The sequence below is a fragment of the Miscanthus floridulus genome, chromosome 6, assembly GCF_019320115.1.
Source record: "Miscanthus floridulus cultivar M001 chromosome 6, ASM1932011v1, whole genome shotgun sequence".
NCBI lineage: Eukaryota > Viridiplantae > Streptophyta > Magnoliopsida > Poales > Poaceae > Miscanthus > Miscanthus floridulus.
The window spans coordinates 128,565,617-128,591,781 of record NC_089585.1 but is presented as its reverse complement, the minus strand read 5'-3'; the positions used below and the strand labels follow the sequence as shown (position 1 = coordinate 128,591,781).

The window sequence follows — 26,165 nt, the reverse complement described above, 5'->3', positions numbered from 1 at the left end:
ATATTTAAAACATGTTATTACAACACTGGTGTGAAGCATATGAAACAACGCTCGAAATAAAAACATTTGCAACAACATGGAACGCCTACTGCAACATGAGATTGAAGCAACTGAAACATACTGCAACATCTCAAAGCAGTACTACTGCAACATCGCAAAAACATCTGTTGCAACAACCCAAAAAATATCATTGCAACATTTGAAATCATATGTTGCAACATCCAAAAAACCATTGCAACACGGCGAGATCTGACCCCGAGAGCTCGCCGGAACCCTAGCCACCGCCGCATCCCTTAGATCTAGAGGAGGAGAAGGTGGTGGTGGAGGAGGGCTCAGATTCAGAGAATGACCCACCTACCTCGCCGGAAGCTGCCGCCGTCGCCCTCTTCTCCGGTGGCATGGAGGTCACAGAGGGAGGGATGGAGGGGCGGCTCGTCGAAAGCCATCGACATCGCCCTCCTCTCCTGGGACATGGAGGCCGAGGAGGGAAGGAGGGAGTCACGGAGGGAGAGAGAGGCGACAGCGCGCGACGCAACAGCGGGAGAGTGGAGGAGGCGAGGAGCGGACAAGGAGACCGAGAGACTGGTGCGCGCGGATCACAGGCCAGGCGGGCGAGTAGTCAGTCTAGCAGTGCGGGGTCCATCTAGACGGGACGGACCCCCGCACACTAGCGTTTCCGGCAAAAAAAAAAAAAAAAAAAAAAAAAAAAAAAAAAAAAAACGGTCCCGGTCCCCAGCCGAGTAGCCGACGCCACAGCACACGTGCCCGGCCCCGCCACCCGCCCGTCCCGCCTCCTCGAGCCTCCCCGTCGCGTGTCGTGCGCTGCGCTTGCTATTTAGCACCCCCGTCCTCCTCCGTCCCAAGGCAGTCGCAGTTCACAACTGCGACTAAAAACTACAGTATCTTCTCCGCCGCGATTTGGATAGAGTTGGGCACAGGCGTTGCTTCGCTTCTCGGACTACTAGGTGAGCAGAAAGCTCGCGTCTTTTTTTCTCTCCTGGATAGGATGGGAGTTCAGATTGCTTGGTTTTGATTCGGGATTCCTGCGCACGCTGGCCTGCTCCTGATACCGAGATCGCCTTCTGAGGCTAGATTTTTCGTGGTTGCTAGGGTTTCCCCGCTGAATCTTCGGGCCTTTTCACCGGTAGTATCGTCGTCTTTTCTGTGGTTGTCTCTGCGCGAGAGCTACTGCAACGCGCGGGTGATCTGGAGTTGTTTTCTCGGATATTCCTTTCATCTCGATACTTGCAGTGGCTGTGGGTCCCTTTAATGAGTAGATGCATGCTGCCTGCGCCGGATTTGTCACCCCAAAGATTTGGGATTTATCGATAGCTATGGAGGATTTACTTCCCCATTCCTCTCGATTCATCCGAACGTTGGTTTGCTGTACTGGTTTGGTTTGTTGAGCTTTGCGTTGTAAAGCACGCCTCCGATGTTTTTGCCGGAAATTTCGATGCTTTACCAAAAAAAAAAAACGTTCGGTACCTAGCATAGGTCGTGCTGCCTTTATACTTGCCGCTTCCACATTTTACTCGATGCGTTTCATACTTTTCCCAACTAAGTAGTTTGGCTATTAGAGTAGAAATCCATCTAAAGAAGTAAAAGATTTCTGATTGCGACAAACACACACTCTTTGTGCGTTTCGTGTGTGCATTTTTGGTATTTCTGTCCGGAAGATCTAAAGAAGAAATAGATGTTTAGATTCTTTATTTATCGTGTCCTTGACCTGTAGTGCTGCAAACCTGCATCTGTGTGCTTGCGATGTGCCTTTTTGGTTTGTGTTGTAGTAGATAGGCGATAATTGCCACCTTATCAATGAAGTGGTGTTCATGTTCCATGGTCTGGATTTCAGAGTTGGGAATTTTACTATGATCTCCTGTGCATAGGGCTTCTCGTTACAAATATTATGCAAGCGTACAAGACTACTCAGCAACTACTCAGCGCTAATTACACCTGTGCACAGACTTTTTAGTTCGTAAAATGTTTCTGTGACAAGTTCAGTATAGGTTTATTCATTAGTATTCTAATGATTGCAGGTTAAGTTGCATTTTCGGTTCTCAGAAAAGGACTGGCTCTGCACTTAGATAATATTAAAATGGATAGTGCACAGCCATCGAGTGGGGAATTGAACACTTCGTTCAATACTCTAATGGTTGCTGGAGGTGACCAGAGTCAACAGCCTCAGGATGCTGGCAATGAAACCAGCTTCACGAACTGGAAAGACCTTCCCATGGAGCTACTCCTGCGTATCATTTCACTAGTTGGAGATGACAGGATAGTCATTGTGGCCTCCGGTGTATGCACAGGATGGCGTGACACATTAGGGTGGGGAGTTGCAAATCTTTCACTATCATGGTAAGAATTGTCTTTCAAGCATGTCTGTTTCAGTTTGACATACATTATCTTCAGAAGATGAGTTCATCAATATCAAGATTTTAAAATCTAGCAGCTTCCATACTGTAGATTTGGATACAATAGTGGATTAGTATTCAGCTGTCTTCGGTTTCTTAGATATTTAACCCAATATCGTCATAATGTTTGATTGCAGTGCATTCAGTCACTAATTCCATAATCTAAATCCATCATGATAACCTGTTTGGTTGAATTTCTTTTCAGTAGATCATTTTCTTTGATGTTGTTGTTTGGCAAAATACTGTTGTTGCTGCTGTTGTTCAACCACATGATGTAGACAGTCAACCATATGATGTTCTTGCTATAAAGGTCATTGCAAACATGAGAATTCCATGTGCTGATTTCTCGGCCCAACAGTTGACTAGATTATAGAGAGAAACCTAAAAAGGTAGCCATAAATGATTATACATGGGCTGTGTGGCAACCGAAGTACTGTACAAGAATCCCTGTGGATCATACATACTTACATAGCAAACTTCAAGCAGTAGTTTTAGTTCATTATTTCATACCTTCTGATACACAAAGTAGTTGTGTATCCACATAAGCCTTCGAATAGAACTGGTGTGATTTTTTTTTCTTTCTGATATAGCAAAGTCATCCTAGAGTGACATGTCTTCCTATAACATTCCCAGCTTATGTAATTTTTGGATGAGATATATTGTGCTTGGCTTCCTTCATGTTTATGCTAAAGTTCCTTGTGCTATGCAAATAAAGTACGTAATAAACTTTGTTTACTTCAGTTCCTAGATGACCACCTGGTCTTTTTGAATGACTTTTGGAGAGGAAAGTGTTTATTGACCAAAGAAAATGTCAAATTCAGGTGCCAGGGCCACATGAATGACTTGGTGATGTCACTGGCTCACAAATTCACGAAGCTGCAAGTTCTATCTCTACGCCAAATCAGAGCTCAGCTAGAAGACAGTGGCGTGGAGGCCGTGGCAAACAACTGCCATGATTTACGCGAGCTGGATCTTAGCAGAAGCTTTAGGCTCAGCGACCGGTCCTTGTACGCCCTGGCTCATGGGTGCCCTCACCTTACAAGGCTCAACATCAGTGGGTGCTCCAATTTCAGTGATGCGGCTCTCGTGTTCCTCTCTAGCCAGTGCAAGAACCTGAAATGCTTGAACCTGTGCGGGTGTGTGAGGGCAGCTTCTGACAGAGCACTACAGGTACTTCATTTTGTGTAGCATTGTTTTCTTGAGCTTGCATTGATTCCTTAATTCCTGCTATTTTGGTGGTGTAGGCCATTGCTTGTAACTGTGGCCAGCTGCAATCGTTGAACTTGGGCTGGTGTGATAGCATCACTGACAAGGGAGTGACCAGCTTGGCTTCAGGATGCCCTGAGCTCAGGGCTGTGGACTTGTGCGGTTGTGTTCTTATAACAGGTAACTTGCATTTACGTATTTGGTGTCGAATCCTGCAAAACTATCCTAAAACTTAGCTGACTACTCTTTGGCCTGACGCTTGTTTGATCTCTTGCTACAGATGAGAGCGTGGTTGCGCTGGCGAACGGCTGCCCTCACCTGCGTTCCCTGGGCCTGTACTACTGCCAGAACATCACTGACCGCGCCATGTACTCCCTGGCCGCCAACAGCCGCATGCGGAGCCAGGGCGGGGGCTGGGACGCGACAGCGAAAAGCGGCGGCGGCGGTGGCAATGACCGGGAGCGGGATGGGCTGGCGAGCCTGAACATCAGCCAGTGCACGGCGCTGACCCCGCCCGCGGTGCAGGCAGTGTGCGACTCGTTCCCGGCGCTGCACACGTGCCCGGAGCGGCACTCGCTCATCATCAGCGGGTGCCTCAGCCTCACTTCCGTGCACTGCGCCTGCGCGCTGCACCCTCACCGAGCCGGGCGCGTCATCCTCTCCAACCACGCCTACTGATCGCATTGTGGAGCTGTGGTTCTGGGATGTGTGCGTGCGCGACGGGGCTGTTGTGTGAGGTGCTTTTGTGTTGTGTTGTATGGGCTTGTACTAGGGTATCTACTCTCTAGGGAGCTGTATTGAACCGTGTAGAAGCAACTGAGTTAAGCTTATTGTCTGTAAAAAATGGACTGTATTTGTGGCCTTGGTCTAGCCTGTTCGGTTGGTTCATATCGTTGCTGGTTCGTAAAGAAGTAGTGCTGGCTAGTTTATGTGAGAGAAAAATAATATTCCGGTTAGAAATTTACTATCGTTTACGACAAGCCACAGCCAAGCTGTGCTGCTGGCTCGCAGCCGTGCGCCTGTGCCTGCGGCAAGATTGGTGCTGTGTTGCTGGCAGCCGTGCGCCCGTGCCTGTGGCAAGATTTTCTAGGCATGGCAAAATGACCTAGCCTGTTCGGTTGGATGGTTCGTGAAGAAGTACTGCTGGCTGGTTTGTGTGAGAGAAAAATATTGTTCCGACTGAAAATTTAGGATCGTTTATGACAAGCCACAGTCAAACGAACAGGCTGCTAGGCACTGCAAAGTGAACTAAATTTTCTAGCTATTTTTGTGGTTTAGCTACGTTTGCCTAAGGTTACTTGTGGCAAATTAGGAACCAAACAGCCCCGACGCTGCCATGGGAGCCTTCTTTTCGTTTTTGCCAAAACCAGCTGCCCTGTCAAACGAGGATTTGCGCTTGTGGTAGCTTTTTTCTTAGAGGAAAGTGCACCAGCAGTCCTAAACTTCTACAACTGTGTCATCCCGGTCCCTAAACTCGCAAATCGATCGTTTAGATCCTCAAATTTGTTCACATGTGTCATCTCGGTCCCTAAACTTGTTCGGCTGTGTCATTCCGGTCCCTCAACTTGCAAATCATCCGTTTAGGTCCTCAAACTTGTTCAGTTATGTCATCCCGGTCGCTAAACTTGGTTTTGAGTCTCATCTGGGTCAAAACAGGGTGATCTAACAACTTTATATCAAAAAAATAATTCATAACTTTTTCATATGAACTCGAATGAAGACAAACTTTATATCAAAATTGTAGCCCTCGACGCGATCTACGACTTTGTAGTTGAAAAGTTTTTGAATTCAAACGGTTTAGGGTCCCAAAATATTATTGTATGTTTATAGATTTTGAAATTTGAAATTTAAAATTATCAAACAATCTTGGATATTGATATGGTCTATATGAAAGTTATAGTTCTCAATACGATCTACAACTTTGTAGTTAATTTTTTTTTGTTTGAAGTCATTTAGTGTCCCAAAATTTAATTTTAAATTTCAAATTTTAAAATCTATAAACATACAATAATATTTTGGGACCCTAAACAGTTTTAATTCAAAAACTTTTCAACTACAAAGTCGTAGATCGCGTCGAGTGCTACAATTTTGATATAAAGTTTGTCTTCATTCGAGTTCATATTAAAAAGTTATGAATTAATTTTTGATATAAAGTTGTTAGATCACCCTGTTTTGACCAGATGAGACTCAAAACCAAGTTTAGGGACCGGGATGACACAACTGAATAAGTTTGAGAACCTAAACGGGTGATTTACAAGTTTAGGGACCGGAATGACACAGTCGAACAAGTTTAGAGACCAAGATGACACAAATGAACAAGTTTGAGGACATAAACGGTCGATTTACGAGTTTAGAGACCGGGATGACACAACGGTACAAGTTTAGGGACCGCTGGTGCACTTTACTCTTTTTCTTAATTCAATTCAAAGAAAGGAATTTCTCCTTTCAGAAAAGGGGCTGTCTACTTTTTATATCCGTGTGTTTTGGACACTAGGAAAATAACCAAAAACAGCACAGCAATGGCTAGGGATGGGAGTCTTAGTTATCTAAGGATCGAAAACTCTTACGTGAGTAATTAGCTAAGTTTCCAATAACTGAGATTGCGCTTGTAAGGATGTAACTCTACTTCCCCTTTGCTTATTAATACAACGCCGGGCAACCGGATCTTTTAAAAAAAAACCCGAGTCTTTCAGCAGCAGTGATCAGCACACGGAAAAAATCTATTTTGTCTCTCTCAACTATCACGAAAGTCAGTTTCCGCCCCCCCCCCCCCCCCCCCACCCCACCCACACACCCACATCTCTCAAATGGGTCATTTATCTCCATAGTTGTTTCTGTTCGTGGTTTTCTTTTTTTCTTTTAGGTTTATTTTGGTTGAATCTTTGAAAAATTATATTAAATCATAGAAAAATCATAAAATAGAAAAAATCAATTGTGTTGGACTTCACATGAGTAGTTCTATACAGTGAACATATAACATGATATGCTTTAGTACAAAGTTTTTGTTGCAACCTTATATCTATATTTTTATATAATGAATTCATAGCTGCAGTTTCTCTTGTCCAATCAGGGTAAAACTTTTATTATGGATTAATCATTGTATGCTTGCGATATAGAAAAAAATTCATGCTCATTGGATCATATATGACTGAGTTATAGATGTATCTATTAATTTATCTAGGTTTATATAGATAAAACTATAACTCAATTATGCATGATCCAATGAGCATGAAATTTTTGCTACATCTCAAGAATTAAATGATTAGACCACCATAAAAATTTCACCATAATTGGACCATAGAAACTGGAGCTATGAATTAATTATAGAAAAAACATAGATCTAAAGTTACAGCAAAAAATTTGTACTAAAACATACGATATCATATGTTTATTATGTAGATCTACTCATGTGGAGTCTAACAAAAATTTCATGCTCATTGAATCATATATGACTGAGTTATAGATTTAATTTTATTTAAAAACTATTTAACAAACATAAACCTATATAAAAATATAACTCAATCATGCGTTATTCAATGAGTATGAAATTTTTACTACAGCTCAAGCATGTAATGATTAGGCCACCATAAAAATTTCACCACGATTGAATCAGAGAAATAACAACTATGAATTAATTATAGAAAAAATAAATATGAAGTTAAAACAAAAACTTATAATAAAGCATACCATATCGTATGTTCACTGTATAGAACTACTAATGTGGAGTCCAACGCAATTGGATTTTCTATTTTCTGATTTTTTTTATGATTTACTATGATTTTTTAAAGATTCAGCCAAAATAAACATAAAAAGAAAAAAAAAAGAAAAAAACACCAACGGAAACATCCATAGAGGTAAAGTGACCGGTTTTGAGAGATGAGAGAGAACTATGTCTTATTTATAGTTGAGGGAGAAAAATCTGACATTCGCTATAGTTGGGAGGCAAAATGGACTTTTTCCTCATTTCTAAAGCCAACGCCCAACGGGCTGTCTTCGTTGCACTTTCGAACAACTGAACAAGGCCGATGGATGTACTTGCTGGGCCTTTTGTCAGACGTTAATATGGGCCAATTATCAATATGGCCGGTCGTGCCTGTTTTGAACTAGGCCGATGTTGTGATGTGTGATGATAAGAGCTTACTGGGCTTGATGATATGAGCTTAACCTGTCGGCTATGTGAAAATTATTTGACAAGATTAACCGATCGTTTTGAAAATTCTAAATTGCTACCAATGCATACGTCCTCCAGCATGCCGAGTTACCTGCAAAATGAGCAAAATAATAATAATAAAGGAACAAATATATGTCAAACGAAAGAAATAATATGCGAAAACGAAACCTATAATTAACCTTCAACGCGATCCCGCGCTGCATGACCTTCACCCTTATAGCATCAAGGTTCCCGGAAAGCCAAGTTCGCGGAACGTTCCGATTGAGGAACACGAACGTGAAACATGGAACATCTATCACTTTTAAAAATCGTGAGGGGTACATTTATTTGCATTGTTCCTTCGGAAGATGGAATGCGTATCTAGTGTAACATGAACGAGGTTCTTAGAATGAGGAACATATTTTATTTTGGTAAATGCATCGGCAACCATTATGAACTTGTTCCATCACGGTAGATTGTTATATTTTCATCTGGTGTCTATACGGCATTAACATTAACAAATCATGGCATGATCTAAAATGCATGATCAGAAAGAGGAATATACGCTATTGTGAGCAGCTGAGCATCCTAAACTTCTGGTTTGGTGTACCTTTGCTCCAGGTCGTGTTCCCACTGTGTTTGGAACGATGTTCCCATTCCACGTTTGGGGCGAAGTTCGCAAAATGTGAAACATGGCCATGTTCCACATTTCCAGCTGCTAAACCTCCATCTGCTTGATCTCGTGCTCCCGAGCAGATCCCGTGCCACCCTATGTCATCCAATTAGATCACGCATTATGCGTGCACTGTATCCCAACCTCCGGAGGTATGGATCGGAGAGGAAGCTAAGAGGTAGTGATGTGCTCTGCCTAACGGAGAGAGAGAGAGAGAGAGAGAGAGAGAGAGAGAGAGAGAGAGAGAGAGAGAGAGAGAGAGAGAGAGAGAGAGAGAGAGGCGGAGAAGTGGCTGAGAGGGTGAAGGCTTCGGAGGAGAAGAAAGGGGTGGTGGCGATTAGTGGGGAGGAGCCAGGGAGGCATGTAGCACCCAAATTTTTATAATTTGGTTTTTTTTAAAGAAAATTTACGTTTGGCCTCTGAGAGACTTAAACTCATCTTTGGACCCTGGGGATCGGCGTCACAGATCTTGGCTCCGAGGTGCCTGGCCGTGCATAGCAGGGCATCATAGGTGACGTTGACGTGACCGATACCTCGGCGCCAGAATACATGGCGCCGAGCTCAGTGCCACAGATCTTGACGCCGAGCATGGATTCAGAGCGCGGTGGAGCGGGCGGTGGAGGTCGCTGAGGTTGACTGCTCACTAGTCACTGCTCACATGTTGCATTCATGTTGCTCACCGACCAGTGTTCGGTGGCATGCATTTATAGGCGCACCTACCAGAGTGTTCGGTGGCATGCATTTATTGAACTTTGGAAAGGTTTGCTTAGCTCATATTTTTTTCCCTCGGTCATGCGTAGCTCATACGAGTATTTGCTAGCTAGCCAGCACTAGCATCAACAAAAACTACGATTAGAGGCAAACACACTGTGCCACAATAATATGATTAAATAACAAGCACTTTGCGCTACGGCTCCGTTCGGCTTACCTTCAAAATGGCACTATTCAACTTATGTTTTTAGCCGGAACAATATTTTTCTCTCACAATAATTCAGCCAGAACAGTATTTTTAGTCACTTTTAGCCAAGTTTCAGCAAGCCGAACAAAGCCTGCAATCTTTGCTCACGCACGGCACGAAAGTAATACCAGGTACCACATGCGTGATCTAGTAGTACTAGCTGGCACACTATCACTGATGCTCTTTATTATTGCCCTAAAAAAATTTCACCGATGCTCTTTAATATTCCTTAACACATAAGCAATGCAACTTACAGCCCTACCAACTGCCACGATACAATACACATATACTAATGAAAAATGACACGTACTATTTCTAGCATTTCATTCCATTCTGATAAAATTATTGGGCATACGTTGTGGTCAGTTTTTAATGTCATCTCATCAGTCGTGACGCCATGCTCCAAGAGAACCAACTAGGGCATCTCAATTTAATCACTGTAGAATTAAAAATTGATGAGATAGATCATTAATTTGTCGAGAAAATGCAGTGGCCACCTGTCACCGATCCCCGGGCATGTACATCGACCTGAAAGCTTAGTCAAAATTTCACAATTCAAGTTTCAAGTAGCACAGTATCAGCTGCTAGTTAATTGTTTTTTAAGCTGCTAGTTAATTAGTGTAGTTAAATAGCACAGTAAATTGTTCTTGTTGCTTCTATGATGTTTGCTCTGTGCTGCTTCATAGAAGGTAAAGCGGCCAATCCATGCTTCTAGTACTGTGGTAGTGGTACTTATGGGGGTCATTATTGCTGCAACGTGTGAGCAGTGACTAGTGAGCAACATGAATGCAACGTGTGAGCAATGACTAGTGAGCAACATGAATGCAACGAGCAGTCAACCTCAGCAACCTCCATCGCCCACTCCACCGCGCTCTGAATCCATGCTCGGCGCCAAGATTTGTGGCGCCGAGCTCGGCGCCATGTATTCTGGCACCGACGTACCGGCTACGTCAACGTCACCTAGAATGTCCTGCTATGCACGGCCAGGCACCTCGGAGCCAAGATCCGTGGCGCCCAGACGTGTTACCTCGGCGCCATAAGTCTTAGCGCCGACCCTAGGGTCAAAGATGAGTTTAAGTCTATCAGGGGGCCGAACGTAATTTTTTTCAAAAAAAGAGTCAAATTATAAAAAATTGGGCGTGTAGCACTAGGGTTTTCAATTGGACCTTAGGCTTTTTTATAGAGTCAGCCATTGTAAAAAAACCGTGTATATAAATCAAATTATAGAGAGAGTAATTATTTGTTTGTCTTCGTAAACGGACTCAAAGAAAAGCATCGTGTATTTTTGGAGTCTGAACTACTTTTAGACAGTCTCTATTAATCGAAGGCATCTTAGAAATCTTTGTAGTAGTACGCCAAGTCGGCATGCAATTTGGTCGCTGCATTCGAAAGTCGGCCTAAATGTCGCCGACGCGATGAACGGGATTGGAGCACCGGATCGGATTTGAAACCTAACCTGTTGTACCTAATAATTGGTGGCTTGGACTCCGTCATTTGTTTCCATGATCATCGATCTAGACTAACCAAAGCTGCTGCCTCAAAAAATAGTGTGGTTTGGGACCGCGGAGGCCTCTACATGCATATTCTTCCGTGCGACTATTTGCAGCATTGGCGTTCCGACGCAGCTGACCGTGGACGACCTCATTAGCTGGCTGGCTGGTGCCTTGACTTCTGCCTTGGTTTGGACTCGCTGTCAAGGACTTGTAGCTGCAGATTGCAGATGATATACATATATGACTGAGTTTTGTCAGCTGCTGGAATTGAAGAACGACGGAGATAGATATGATCGTTGACGACGGCAAACAGAGAGAAGAAATCTCCACGCATGCGCTTCAAACGACACGTCTCCGTCCGACGCTGCCGTCGTCGATGCGATCCGGCACTCCAGCTCGATAGTAGATTATTCATGAGTAAAATGCACCCTGGGTACTTAAACTATTGGGGCATTACCATCTAGGTACTTGAACTGAAAAAGTTACCACCTGGGTACTTAAACTATGGGAGCATTATCATCATCTGGGTACTCGAACTAAAAAACCTCCCACTTGGGTACTTAAACTATTGGGCCATTACCATCTGGGTGCCGTCGCCGCCGCTGCAGAGTGACCAGGAGCGCGGGAAAATGAATTTTGATTCTTTTTCTTTTTCTGAAAATGGATGAATAGTGCTAGAATTTGTTATTTTTGTAAAAAAATAATTAGAGCTCCAAACATTCTAAAAATTTTTGTGTAGCCTCTATATGATGTACTCTACCTAGAAAAAATATGAAACTTGGAAAATGAATAGTTTTTGTATGTTTAAAAATTACCTCTTTTAATTAATAAATGAACTTCCATAAATTTTATAATTAAAATAAATAAATGTCCAAAAAGAGGCGGCCTACCCGCCTCTTTTTGGACATTTATTTATTTTAATTATAAAATTTATGGAAGTTCATTTATTAATTAAAAGAGATAATTTTTAAACATACAAAAACTATTCATTTTCCAAGTTTCATATTTTTTCTAGGTAGAGTACATCATATAGAGGCTACACAAAAATTTTTAGAATGTTTGGAGCTCTAATTATTTTTTTACAAAAATAACAAATTCTAGCACTATTCATCCATTTTCAGAAAAAGAAAAAAAATCAAAATTCATTTTCCCGCGCTCCTGGTCACTCTGCAGCGGCGGCGACGGCACCCAGATGGTAATGGCCCAATAGTTTAAGTACCCAAGTGGGAGGTTTTTTAGTTCGAGTACCCAGATGGTAATGTCCCCATAGTTTAAGTACCCAGGTGGTAGCTTTTTCAGTTCGAGTACCTGAATGATAATGCCCCAATAGTTTAAGTACCCAGGGTGCATTTTACTCATTATTCATTATTGTCCATCGCCGTCTTCAGGAAACGACGGGAAAAGGGCTGAAGCTAGCTCTATATCTTCATTCAGTTCCAGCGAAGTGACGAGAGGAGAGGAGAGAAACGGTTATCCGTTCCATTCATCTATCTATCCCTGGCGTGCACTGCTCAGATAACCGGGAAAAGATTTCTGAATCCTAGCTGGAACAGCCAAAGACGATGATGTGGCCACTTGTGTTATCAATATCGATGTATCGTCCTGACTCTTGCGTGAGATGCATGCTGTCGTCGAGAATGCAGGCAATGCCTTCACGAGCCGTTGTACACATGCATTATTTCGCCAGGCCCGTACGCAGATTCTCTGCGTCGCACCATGCCTTTTTTTTTTGCGTTGAATGCAGTGCCGCAGTGTGACGGTCGCGACATAACTGACATTAATCATATATAGCCAAACCCATACCCCACTTTATATATAACTACTTCCATACTAAAAAAAATAAAGTCGTTTCGAATAGCGATGTGGTTTCTAAGGCGTAACTTTGACTATTTATTTTTATAAAAATATTTATTAAAAAATAATATATATAAATTTTTGTGAAAGTATTTTTCAAGACAAATCTATACATATGGTTTTCATATTTTCCAACTCAACAACTTAAAAGTTATTCATAATTTATATTCATAATATTTTTTAGCATGGAGGGAGTACTTCCTAACCACCCAGAAATCCCTGCCTCCTCAACCCTTCTGCTACTGTTCATTTTTTTCTTTTCATTTTTCCTTTTTTGTTTTTCCCTCTCTTTTTTTTTTGTGCTCCTCCGGGCTTGGGACGCTGTTCTTTTTCCTTTTTTCCTTTTTCTTTTTTTCTCCTCCGGGTTTCGACCGCTGTTTGGTGCTGTTCAATCTTTTCGTCCCTCCCCCTACACATGCGCAGCTGCCAGCTGAGCGCGCAAATCAGTCTAGTACTCCCTAGGGTAAAAAAGAATACAACTACCAAACTACGGCTAGGTGTGGATCAAACTAGCATAAGTTTGATTAAATTTATAGTGAATAATATTAATATTTTATGTATTTAATTAGTTTTTAATATAAATATATATTTTATAGTTAATTTAATAATATATTTTTATTATAAATATTACTATTTTTTTATAACTTTAGTTAAATTTAAACGGTTTGACTCACCGAAAATTGAGAATTGTATTTTCTTTAGATGGAGAAAGTATACATGAGTATTTGCAGGTGCAGGAGCTTCCTATCCCCTGCCATATAGTAGTGCTAGCAAATACATGAGTCAATAAGTATACTCATCAATGCAGCACCATGCATGTACTCCCTCCGTATCTATCGTCGAGAAGTAAATGTACTCAATTTTGACTAAATATATAAAAAAAGAGTAAAATGCACCAGAGATCCATCAACTTTTAAGAGTGTGTCATCTAGGTCCATCAACTCTTAAACTGTATTTTTTAGTCCCTAAACTTTTAAAATAATTCACTGCAGGTCCATACCCCTTTGTTTATGTTTATATTTTACAGAAACCTCCCTCCCCTTCTTTTTCTTTCACATGCCAACCTCTCCTAGCTTGTCTCCTGAGCACACAAGGCTGGCGGGAGAGCGCACTAAGCTTGCATGGGAGCATGGAGTGTGATCGAGCAAGCGGGACAAGGACATGCCTGCCTCCCTCTCGCGCGCACACGACGTCGTACGCGACAGCTAGCAGCATGATCGCCGCAGGGTAGTACAGATGATGATCGACGACATGGCAGCAACAGCCTTCTTCGCGCGCAGCGGTGGCGCGCTGGTGGTGGCGGCCCGTCGTGTTGGCGGTGTCGTCGTCGATCGGCGTGGCCCGTGCGGACTTCGCCAAGGACCGTGCCATGTGCGCGTACCGGCAGATGGGCCATGCGACGCTGGTGAGTTGTTTTTTCAGAAGTTTATTGACACTGCCACGCACTGTTCTCTCTCTACTCCAGTTCGGATCGCTGATACGCATGTAGCCCTCCACAGCGTAGGGCTTGAGTGATGCTTATTTTAGAGAGAGAAAAACTAGGATCCACTTCTCCCATTGTAGCAATCGATTCTAACTTGTAGTGGTGCCAGAAAAACAAAGAGCGGAGCAAGAACTTGCATCGCTCCCAGCTGATGCCCATTGAATAGAAAACGATTTCATTTTGTACTTTTGTGCTCAAGCAGCGCCCAGCCGAGCACCAGTTGCATGGCTAATGGCTCTGCGTGAGCACAAAAGTACGAAATGAAATCGTTTTCTATTCACTAGGCATCAACTGGGAGCGACGCAAGTTCTTGCTCTGCTCTTTGTTTTTCTAGCACCACTACGAGTTGGAATCGATTGCTACAATGGGAGGAGCGGATCCCAATTTTTCTCACTCCAAAATAAGCATCACTCAAGCCCTACGCTGTGGAGGGCTAAGTCGCCAAACCGACCGTCAGTACTGCTGTTCAGCGGTACTGATACTATAGCACGTACATGGTCTGTTGTAACTTAAAAAGGTTGTGTCCACCGAGAGCAACGAATTACTGTGCACACGGCCGGCTGGCCGGACGACCTTGCCTATTAGTCAGCGCGCATGGCCCTAGCTAGCTAGCTTTTGCCGTGCACCGCGAGGTACGTAGTGTGTGTACGGGCCGGTGCTGGGCATGAGCCACCACCTGCTTGAGCCCGCGCGGCAGCTAGTGGGGCGTGGGCGCGCGCGCCGTCGCCTTGTCCTGCACGAACGTCAGGCAAGTCGTCAGGCCCATCAGTCGGTCCGCGCACATGGCGCGGTCCTTGCCGGACGATGACGACACCGCCAGCACGACGGCGCCCGCCACTACCAGCGCCGCCGCGCCGTCGATGCTGCGCCGCCGCCACGCGCGAAGAAGGTTGCCGCCGCCATGTCGTCGATCGTCGTCTGTGCTATGCTGCAGCGGTCGTGATGCTAGCTGCCACGTACGACGTCGTGTGCGTGCGAGAGTGAGGGAGGCGGGAGAGGATCGGAGGCACACATATTCCTGTCCCGCTTGCTCGAACTGCATGCCGCCATGCAAGCTCAGTGCGCTCTCCAGCCAGCCCTGTGTGCTGAGAAGACAAGAGGGGTAAGCATGTGAAAGAAAAAGAAATGGAGGTAGTTTTCTGCATAAACGAATGAGTATGGACTTACAGTGGGTCACTTAAAAAGTTTAAGGACCAAAAAATACAGTTTGAGAGTTGATGATCTATATGATAGCCTCTCATAAGTTAATGGACCTCGGTGCATTTTACTCTAAAAAATATATTAATATTTATAGTATATAATTAGTATCATTAAATAGATCGTTGAATCTATTTTTATTTGGATATACAAATATTATCCAAATTTGTTATAAATCTAGTCAATAAGAAAGTTTGGCCAGCCTAAATATTATAGCGACACTGAAAAGAGAACCGAGGAAGTATGGGATTGGAAGCTCTCTACAAATAATTTGCTAGCTAGGGCTGAAACGATTGGTGCTGCCGCATGCTACATGCATACGCACGCATTTAACTAGCAGCATCACGCACGGCACGGGCCGTGCATGCTAAACACGAGTGGGGAAAATTAGTCAAAAAGACGCCATGCAAAACGACATTCCGGGCGTGACTGATCTTGCAAGGGAGATATATAGCACTAGTGGTGGCCGCGACACGCATATATTCTAGGGACTTTTTTTAGGTAGACCATTATAATTCTACGAGTTTAGAGAAACGCTATTACAATTCACCTATTTAGACATCTGCCATTGTAAATCAAATTCTCCTTTATCTATGCCATTTTCTACGCCTACAGCATACAAGGGCCCAATGCCAGGCACGTATTCTATCGGATGCATATGGACATCGAGTCTCCGTCTCCTCCATCAGACTGACCCGCCCACGGACGCCTCTCCTCGCCGCACTCGCGTCTCTGTGGGCAGGTCGGTCTGACGGAGGAGACGAGAACTCGACGCCCATATGCAATCCGGTAGAATACGTGCCTGACAGCGCGCCCTTATACACTGCAGACGTAGAAAATGGCATAGATGGGGAAGAATTGAAATTATAATGGTAAATGTCTAAATAGATGAATTGTAATGACGTTTCTCCAAACTCTATGGCCTGAATAAAAAATCTCTACTATTCTATTCGATCGCCCAACTTTTTGCTAGAAAGCACACAGGATGAAAGGAACACGGACACGACTGATGATGGTGGCCTGGTTACCGGAATCCCCAGCATAAACCACCGTTCACACTTGGGAGAGTGAAAGGAAATGATATTAATTTGGGGGTAAACAGTAAACTCGCATATTACTCATCATATATATACACTGCTTGCGTGTATATGAAGTTTTTACTTCGATGGTGAAGGCAGGAGAGGCCATTGGCTGGCAACTTGTGTGTTTTTGTTGGTTATTAGCTAGGTGGAATAACAAGGAGAACGCGTACGTCACCACGCCACCAATGGATAGGATCGTGTGTAAGCGAACATCTGTCAGCCTGTTTGTTTGGTCGTAAACGATTGTACAGTATTTTTTTCTCACACCAACCAGCCAGCAGTAATAATCCATGATCGTATATGATCGTTTCAGCCCTAGCCGAACAGACTGTGTACTCAAATTACTGTGGCCGAAGAGAGACCCAGTCTCAACTGCATGGTGTCACAGAAATTACTACCATGAAAAACCAGTTACAGGTGTGTATTAGATCCTTGGTTGACCTGATCTACAAAATGTCATGCAGCGACATGAACGAGTTTTTCTGACTCACTCTACATAGATTATCTCATCTCAATCATGTAAAATATATATATAATCCCAGCAGTGACCATCAAGTCTTCCTTGTGAACATTTTTGTTCCACGACCAGATATAGAAACCAAAGGTCCAAGGAGTGCTATCCGTGCCTCTTCTGCTCCACGATTGTCCTTGACTCTTTGCCACAAAAGATGGTGTTCTAGAACATTAGGTTGCCTCTCTTTGCAAAATGTCTAGGCTAACCAATATAATATAGTATATTGTCAAATTTAATACATGTATGAATTTTCACCATCATCCCCCCTTTTTAAAAATGTCAACAGCTAGCATTCTCAACGTTTACCTGATCTTCCACTCACCGTTCAACACTATCCACTATCTATTTTTCTTATAAGGAAAAGTCTATTAGTTGAGTCCCTCAAGTATCATTTCTAGGTTGCCCGAAATGACAACTAAAAATCATAGTAGTGACAATTGACCATGTTCGCTTATCTTATAATCCGTTTTTTGGCTTGTTTTTTCAGCTGGAACAGTGTTTTTCTCTCACAACAAATCAGCCGGAACAGTGTTTTGGCTTATTTTTCCAGCGAAGCGAACGAGGTCAGAAAAAATGAAACTAGAATATTGGCCACATACAACCATATTGGAAGAGAAGATTGGATGTACCTTAAGTAGTTGCATGCCTTCATTTTAATGGCATAAAAACAAACGATACTAGTTGTTGCATGGCGTGTCTTATGTCGGTTTTGTATTTTCTTGTTTTACTTCTCTATTGTTATATGTACAGCGCCGAACTGACGCAGGTCATTTACAAAAAAAACACATTACTTTTTTATAACGAGAAAAGTATAAAAATATTTAAAAGGATACAAAATACTAGCCCAAAGTGGACGCAACGCAAGTTGGAGAAGCCGGTGGAGCGGGCGGCGCAGAGGATCCGCGGCACAGCCGACGGTCGTACTGACCGCGCATGACATACGTATAGGACGACTTTCGCCGCCACTCCCTACCAGCCCATCCCTTCTTTTCTTCCCCTCCCCCTGCACTGCAGCTGTTCGCCTGCTCCCCACTTCCCGTTCCGCCCCTCCGCGTCGCTGCTCCCCCTCCGTTTCCCACCACGCAGGTCGCCGATCCGGCTCACGCCCGCCCCGTTGATTCGCGCCTGTACTTGCCGGTACAATCTCTCTGTCCGTGAATACCTCTTTGCCTCCTTGCCTGCAAGATTGACTCTTCTGTTTGCTGCTTCTGTTTTGGTTCTTCTTTCGTCCTTGCTTCGTATGGATTTTAAGGGCGTTTTTCATGAAATCGAAGTTGCTGGATTGCTCGTGGATGTCTGAAAAAAACATGATTTTTTACAACGCGCTTCATAGTCTTGTCTTGTTGAGTACTGCTACTCATGGTTGAGCAATTAGAAGCCGCGTGTAGAGAAGCCCAGGATTTGCGGTGCATGGTGATGTTAGAAGGGGAGGTCGATGCTTTTTTAATTAACTTGTGCTGTAACTGATTCTAATCTGGTTGAACGGTCCGTGGCAATTGGGATTTCTTATGATTGGGCCACTGTGAGCACTGCAACTGCAAGTATTTCAGCTCTAACAAAATCTTCAGTATGGAGGTATGATCAAAGTTTGATTAGATATTCTTCCCCGGAGAAAGCGGATTGCTGTTGAGGATTTTATTTAAAAGTGAACTCCCTTTTTCTTTTATTCTGGCGCGCGAGAGCTGTATTTTGGCCATCTTTGCCTTGGCATTTGTGGTGTGTTTAGTCTTTGATATGCTGATATTTGGGACAATCGATCCCATCCAGCGTGTTTAATTTAGGTATGCTTACTCTCGCTAGTTCATTATTATTTTTCCCCAAGATCCGGTAATCACTAGCCGGTCTTTCTTTTTCTTGCGTGGAACATGGCAATCAGTCAATGTTGCCAATCTTTTTGCGGAAGGGCATTCAGTCAATATTGCTTAATTATACGCGTGCTTATTGCTTAGTTGCTTACCGTGCACTAGAAGGTGCATGTTAATCGCTAGAGTTTACCCCAAAACATTGCCAATCTTTTTGCGGGAGGGCATTCAGTCAATATTGCTTAATCTATAAGCATGCTTAGTTCCTTACCATATTCTAGAAGGCGCGTGATAGTGACTAGTGTTTTCCTCGTAACCTGTTTGAAGTCATATTCTAGAAGGCGCGTGATAGTGACTAGTGTTTTCCTCGTAACCTGTTTAAAGTTTAATCCAATGGCTGCAACATGATAGAGGATTATTCTACTTCCATCTTGATTGGACTACATAAGTTTGCTTGGGTTTCTGTTGCATCATATAACACATTCTAGTACTAAGCCTACGACGATTCAGGATGTTATTTCTTTTGAACGTAAAATTGGCAGGAGGTTAACCAGATGTAGAAGAAGAGTTAGGCCTAAGCCAAACAACAGAAAAGGGGGGAAAAACTTTACAATGGCCACCGTGCCGTGAGTGGGTTTAGGCCACTGGGATCAGATCGCCCACTCTCTTTGCTGCCTGCCCTTGCCCAGAATGATTCAGGGCTCAGTAGTTCAAATGTTTAATCATATAGTGATGCCTACTCAGTGTTGCGGTTTCCCCAAAGAATGTCCATTAACTTACTTTTCTTTGTGGAATAATCAAAAGAAGAATGATGCATTCTGTCTTTGTGGAATAATCAAAAGAAGAATGATGCATTCTGTTTACCCAGACAACTGAAAAAGTGCTGGCAAGTCAAAAGTAGCTTTATATGTTAGACCACTGCTAGTTGTGATTCCATGGTCGGTCGGTTAGTTGATAAACTGTTTCCTTATATTTCAGGTAGTAGACGGTTTTGTCAAACAATTCAATTAGAGGAACCTCGTGTTAACCTGAAGTTATCTGAGATTCTGAAGCAATTAAGGCTCACAACAAGTTTAGCCTAAAAGGTTGAAAGGGAAAAGTTATGTCTTTTGCTAGGCGACTGGACCCGTCAGCTTACACGGACAATCTATACATTAATAAATTTGCCACACCAAGCTCAAGCTTTGCTGCTCGAAGATTTTCCTCTGATACACAGTTGTTCCGTTATGACCCAGAACCATACAATGAGTATGGGCATATGGGTTTCACTGGAGCACCATCTGCTGCATTTCAAAACTCCTTTTGTAGTCAGCAGGCCTCACTAAAACCATACCATGTAACTGATGATGGACGATCTCCAAGTGTTGCAGATACTCAGTCTAACTCATGCTCTGATGCAGCAAAAGATTCACCAGTGATTTCTAATGTCTCGCAGCAGAACTCCCAGTCTGTATCAGATAGTCAGAGTTCTGAAATCGAAGTAGAGTTCGATGAAGATGACATTAAGCTGAAGCTTCAGGAGCTGGAGCATGCTTTACTTGACGATGGTGATGATATCTTATTTGACATTTCCCAGGCAGGTAGCATTAATGATGAATGGGCTGACCCCATGAAGAATGTATTGCTTCCAAATTCACCAAAAGAATCAGAGTCAAGCATCAGTTGTGCTGTTAGCAACAGTGGAGCTCCAAGGACTCCAAAGCAATTGCTCTTTGACTGTGCTACTGCATTGTCTGAATACAACACAGATGAAGCACAGGCGATCATAACAGAACTCCGACAGATGGTCTCCATTCAAGGGGACCCTTCTGAAAGGATTGCAGCATACCTGGTAGAGGGCCTTGCTGCAAGAATAGTAGCTTCAGGGAACGGCATCTACAAGGCTTTGACATGCAAGGATCCTCCAACTCTGTATCAACTTTCAGCAATGCAAATCCTCTTTGAAATATGCCCATGCTTCCGTTTGGGCTTCATGGCTGCTAATTATGCTATAGTTGAAGCCTGCAAAGGAGAAGAAAGACTGCACATTATCGACTTTGACATCAATCAGGGCAGCCAGTACATTACATTGATACAATTTCTGAAAAACAATGCAAACAAGCCACGCCATTTGAGGATAACTGGTGTTGATGATCCTGAGACAGTTCAGAGGCCCATTGGAGGTCTGAGGGTCATTGGGCAACGCCTAGAGAAGCTTGCAGAGGACTGTGGGGTCTCTTTCGAATTCAGGGCAGTGGGTGCTAACATTGGGGATGTTACACCTGCGATGCTTGATTGTCGTCCTGGTGAAGCACTTGTTGTCAATTTTGCATTCCAGTTGCACCATCTTCCTGATGAGAGTGTTTCAATTATGAATGAAAGGGACCAGCTCCTTCGTATGGTGAAGGGACTCCATCCTAAGCTAGTGACCCTTGTTGAGCAGGATGCCAATACCAATACTGCACCATTTCTGCCAAGGTTAGTGACTTTATTAAAAGAAAGTCTTGAGTCCACTCTAGATGCTAATCTAATGTTGTACTGTGGATTTTATATATGAACCCCATGTATGTTTTGATCTTATGACTCCTACAGTAGCATTAACATCTGACTTTCACAGGTTCCGTGAAGTCTATGATTACTACTCTGCGCTTTTTGATTCTTTAGATGCGACACTTCCAAGGGAGAGCCCAGATAGAATGAATGTGGAGAGGCAGTGTCTTGCACGAGAAATTGTTAACATCTTGGCTTGTGAAGGTCCTGATCGTGTGGAGAGGTACTACCTGTACCCAGCCATGCTTTTACCAGTCCTGCACCCTGCATTCTCACCCTTTTTCCTGAAATTTAAGAAACTGATAGTGAAGCTGTTACATGTTGCAGGTACGAAGTTGCTGGAAAATGGAGAGCAAGAATGACAATGGCTGGCTTCACACCATGCCCATTTAACAGCAATGTCATCAGTGGAATAAAGTCGGTACTGAAATCATATTGTGATAGGTACAAGTTCCATGAGGATCATGGCGGGCTTCACTTCGGCTGGGGGGAGAAGACTCTCATTGTCTCCTCCGCATGGCAATAGAGAATTAGAGCTCACGTGTGGAGTTGCATTAGTATTGTTGTATTTTAGGAGCTTCCGGTGCAGACTGTAAAAAGATGTGACCGCTGGGCTGTTAACTGAACCTTACTTAATCGTAGATGTATGCTTGTCAGAATAATTGAGTTTGGCTGATTACCCGGTGCTAGTAGCATCTTGTTGCGTGATGAATCTGTATTTTAGGATAGAAGAGTCATGACATGGCGACTCTACTTTGTGTTTAAAAATTATGCATTACTGAACTAGAAGATATTTTGTACTCACCTGCAGCAAACAATTCTGAATCAGAAGCAAGATCCACGACAGATTATCATGATATTTGGTACATCAATGCGAAAAGTGAACTTTGCTGAGAACATATTTGACATAAGACTTAAGATTATCCAATAGAGTCATCATGTAATTACATCACTTTCTGTAGTACAACAATTTGACAAGCGTACAAAGCTCATGTACAAGCTTATGAAAGTTGGATCAACACTATACAGGTATCATCTTCGGAATCAATCCAGGTATACTTGTATACCCAATAGAATCCAAGTATTATCACAATAAGCAATATACAGGTGTCCTCTTCTGAAATAATCCATTTATATACTCAGAGAATCTGAATTTTTTGGCTCTCACAATATGACATATATGGGTATAAGCTCAATCATGTCATTAGGGATTTAGGGTAAGCTGTGTCGTGAATTCAATGGATTATAATTAATATTTGGTCGCATTTTGACCCGTTTAGAGGACTCGACAAGCGATGGAAGAGGTCTAGGAACAGGGATATTCCTTGACCTGTAAAGCCTCTTCAAACTTGTATTCAAACATTTTGATGATCCAATAATGCACAAAGGATCCTTTTGACAATCAGTTCTTTCTGCACTTCTGGCCATGGTAAGGTTTAAGTCTTCCGTGGAACTCGATGATTTTGACTCCTCTGCAACTTCTGACTCTTCAAGTTGATCAGACACCACTAACATATTGTGTTGACCAGCAGGTAATAACTTCACTTGACACGCTTCTAATTGTGTTGAGGTTGCTTCATGCTTACAGGAAGTCACATCATCTCCAACTGCCATGGGATCCTGCTGGGAGGCTGGTGGTTGTTTCGTATCGAAATCCATTGAAGAATATGTTTCAACATCTTCACTACTACCATGAACCGAATCTGTTGGTGCACATGCCCTGGCTTCTTCTAAGATAATGTACTCTTCTTTCATAATGTCAATTGCTTGAGAGGCAAACCTTGCTCTTCCAAACAATGTGATGTCTGGTTCTTCAGGTGGAGGGGGTGGCACAAATTTCAGTTCAAGGGTGCTTATTACATTTAAATATGTACATCCATCGCTGGTGGAAGATGAATGATCATCATCAACAACAAAACTTGAGTTATCTTCGTTTGTCTGTGTTTCAGACGCAAGCACTGAACAAGGGGAGGACACTGACTTTTCAAGAGGATCTCTGAATATTTTCCACAGTGGATCATCAGCTGTTAAGCGGGTCTTGAAACAATGTTTCTTTACATAGCTCAGCTCAATGGCGAAGCACGGCGGAGTGGTTGAAATAACCCACTGAGGTTGGAGAAGTTGTAGTGCCTGCTCCAACTCATCACGAGAGGAGTGAATGGAGAAACAAACATGCCAGATGCCAAACTCATCCTGCTCAGCTTCTGTTAGACTGGGTTTCTTCTGGTTTCGAGCACAGCTTGCATACCACTGTGTTGATGGACGAATAAATAAGGGTTCAGGTTGGAGATTTGCCCTTGCCTCTGCAAGCTCTTTGCTTGCTCTATCATATAACTGGTGGAACCCAACCATCTGTGGGGTTAAGAAGGTCACAACCGACAAGGAAGAAAACAAGGGGTCACTCCATGTGATAGGCACCAGAAGAAATGATAGAAGGTGCAGGACTCAGCATCAGGTACCAACCAATTGTGTGTAATTTTTTTTACGAAACAAGAACCTTGATGTTATGATACTAACCTAATGTATAATAGGATTGACATTAACTTATTTTGCCTTAAAATGGAAACGAATCAGCTAGCTTCCATGTGTATTATAAAGTCATAGTGACTGACTACTGTCAGGCAAATATTTCCCTTATGGGCAGGCTTCAAAAATGAAAGTAATGCAAAAAATCAGTATTAGGAAGATGGAGGGATGCATTTCATGGGATAATATACCTGAAAGCGAGAAGATGAATCATCAGTGATGATTTCAGGGGCTGTCAGTGATAGTGCTTTAAAACAATCCAATTTCCGGTCGACATAGATTTTTGATCCGAAAGTCCTTGACACCTCAACTAGTATATCTTCATGCCCAAGAAGATCAGAAGCAAGGAAAACAAACAGTGCATGTGGATGCTTCCATATGCAAGATATAACCTGCAATCACTGAATCATTTATCAATTGTAACTATCCCTGTTGTCAGAAGAACACTTCTACAAGGTACATAGAGAACATATCTAATCACAGCACAGAGAACAACCTGCCGGATTGCTGACTCCTTGCTCGGTAGCTTGAGGAAGCACTTGGAGAAGGTGCAATCTAGGAATACAAAGTCAAGTCGGCAAATGTTTTCGTTTCCTTTCTTTGTTATGTACTTCATTGGCAAATCCTGTATGCAGTCTGGTGTAAGCCGACAGTCCCCTGTGTGAAGTATGGTACCAAATTGACCCTCAAACAAGAACATGACTGCCCCTGAAATCACCAATCAGGCCAAGCATAAGCCATCCCTTACTCCTAGGAGCACATAACGAGCATACTGAGCTCAAATCAAACAGAACAATGGACAAATGTTCTCTACACTCTACACAAAGAGATAGCATCACATTACATTTACATTTTTGCTAGGTTTGATATCAAATAAATCGCAGAGCATTCTTGACAAGCTCCTGACTAATTTTTTTTTGCCTAATTACCAAGTAACTTATACCCCCTTATAATTACCAAGTAAGGGATCTCCCCTCTTATGATTGTGTCTTATGCACCCAACCTACGGAGGAAACCCTGGAACACCTAATCTTCAAGTGTGACTTCGCGCAAGCTTGCTGGTTCAGTCTTAATCTTAGCATTGACACCGATGATGAACTCTTTATTACTCTGGAGCACTTCAAACACCAATTGGGAGTCAACTTCTACATGGAAGTCATCATACTAATGAGCTGGGGCATTTGGGTCTCAAGGAATGACCATATAGTCCAAGGAATTCAGCCATCTATATCAAATTGCAGGTATTTTTCAAAAAAGAGTTCTCTCTGGTTATCCATAGAGCGAAGAAAAAATATTTCCCTCTTATAGAAGAATGGCTAGAGCACCAATTGTGATCTTCTTAATATTATTTCTGTCCTTTTTCGTTTCTTGAATTCTGTTGCTTGGACACATCTTTTTCTGCTATTAATTAATATATATTAACCAGTAGGGGGCTACCCCTCCTGTTTCCTAAAAAAAACAAGTAATGACATCGACAGAAATGGAATAGTTAGAAAGAACATATTACCAGGGCAGTGATTTGCGTCGTACGTGGTGACAGAGAAGGCGCCGGTGGGATCATCCAGCACCACCGTCCTCCCCACCTCCATCTCCACGAACTCCCAACTCCCCAACTGCATCACAATTCACAGTTTCACACCGCGGCGCAAGAGCTTTTAGCAAAAGGGCAAAGACACCCCAACAGAAACATTTTGGCGGAACTGAACATACAGAGGGAGGGAAAATGGTTAATTACCTGGGGAAAGTGGCGAAGCGCGAGGTGCAGGGTGAGGCGGGAGGCGTAGATGGTCCCTCCCCCGTCGATTTCGGCACCGGCGCCGACGAGGTGGTCCCGGTGCGCGTGGGTGAGGAAGCGGTGGCGCCGGCGCCGGGAGGAGGGACCCCACGTGTCGACGGCGAAGGGGAGCCCCCGCGGCATGTCTATCGGCATTCTCCCCCAGGTTCCTTTCCTAAATTATGGATAGGTCCCTCCCTTTCCCAGATCGCGGCCGCTGTTCAGTGGGGTCACAAGGGTGGAGTTTTCCTTGATGGATGGAAACATGGTGGAGTTCGTCGACGGTTTATATGCGCGCGGAATGGGGGAAGCTGGGCAGCCGTCTCCTTCCTTCGGAAGGAAGAGTAACGGGTTAACGGGCGTTCGGAGTTTGGGTGAGTGACCAGACCTGCGTGCTTAACCTGGTAACTTGCTGCCTTTTGCAGTTTGGGTGGGTCCCGCGTCGTCTTTTTGTCGAAGAAGTTCGGGCCGCTTTGTCTGTGTATTCGATTCCGTGGATCTTCGGCCGTTAGA

At 43.4% G+C, this 26,165-nt stretch overlaps 3 protein-coding genes across 5 annotated transcripts; 2 read left to right on the top strand and 1 right to left on the bottom strand.

The window, feature by feature from the left end:
• The first annotated feature begins 852 nt into the window (after positions 1 to 852).
• Positions 853 to 4,538, top strand: LOC136459572 (F-box protein SKP2A-like). Its single transcript, XM_066459408.1, has 5 exons — positions 853 to 965; positions 2,037 to 2,355; positions 3,233 to 3,581; positions 3,656 to 3,797; positions 3,898 to 4,538. Exons 2-5 carry the CDS (start codon positions 2,096 to 2,098, stop codon positions 4,293 to 4,295), a joined length of 1,149 nt encoding a protein of 382 aa, XP_066315505.1. The 5' UTR covers positions 853 to 965; positions 2,037 to 2,095; the 3' UTR covers positions 4,296 to 4,538.
• Positions 4,539 to 18,001: 13,463 nt separating this feature from the next.
• LOC136456937 (scarecrow-like protein 1) lies at positions 18,002 to 22,060 on the top strand. 2 transcript variants are annotated; one of them, XM_066456951.1, is made up of 5 exons: positions 18,002 to 18,158; positions 18,274 to 18,596; positions 19,802 to 21,280; positions 21,420 to 21,575; positions 21,680 to 22,060. In XM_066456951.1, the coding sequence occupies exons 3-5, from the start codon at positions 19,926 to 19,928 to the stop codon at positions 21,876 to 21,878; spliced, it is 1,710 nt and encodes a 569-aa protein (XP_066313048.1). In that variant the 5' UTR covers positions 18,002 to 18,158; positions 18,274 to 18,596; positions 19,802 to 19,925; the 3' UTR covers positions 21,879 to 22,060. The 2 variants fall into 2 exon arrangements, with proteins under 2 accessions (XP_066313048.1, XP_066313047.1); XM_066456950.1 differs by lacking the exon at positions 18,274 to 18,596.
• A 212-nt stretch (positions 22,061 to 22,272) lies between these two features.
• LOC136456936 (DNA ligase 6-like) lies at positions 22,273 to 25,895 on the bottom strand. Of its 2 annotated transcripts, none has more exons than XM_066456948.1 (5): positions 25,614 to 25,895; positions 25,386 to 25,491; positions 24,375 to 24,586; positions 24,070 to 24,270; positions 22,273 to 23,704 (listed from the first exon to the last, which is right to left on the bottom strand). In XM_066456948.1, exons 1-5 carry the CDS (start codon positions 25,806 to 25,808, stop codon positions 22,565 to 22,567), a joined length of 1,854 nt encoding a protein of 617 aa, XP_066313045.1. In that variant the 5' UTR covers positions 25,809 to 25,895; the 3' UTR covers positions 22,273 to 22,564. The 2 variants fall into 2 exon arrangements, with proteins under 2 accessions (XP_066313045.1, XP_066313046.1); XM_066456949.1 differs by having other exon boundaries at positions 24,375 to 24,535.
• Between the last annotated feature and the right edge of the window lie 270 nt (positions 25,896 to 26,165).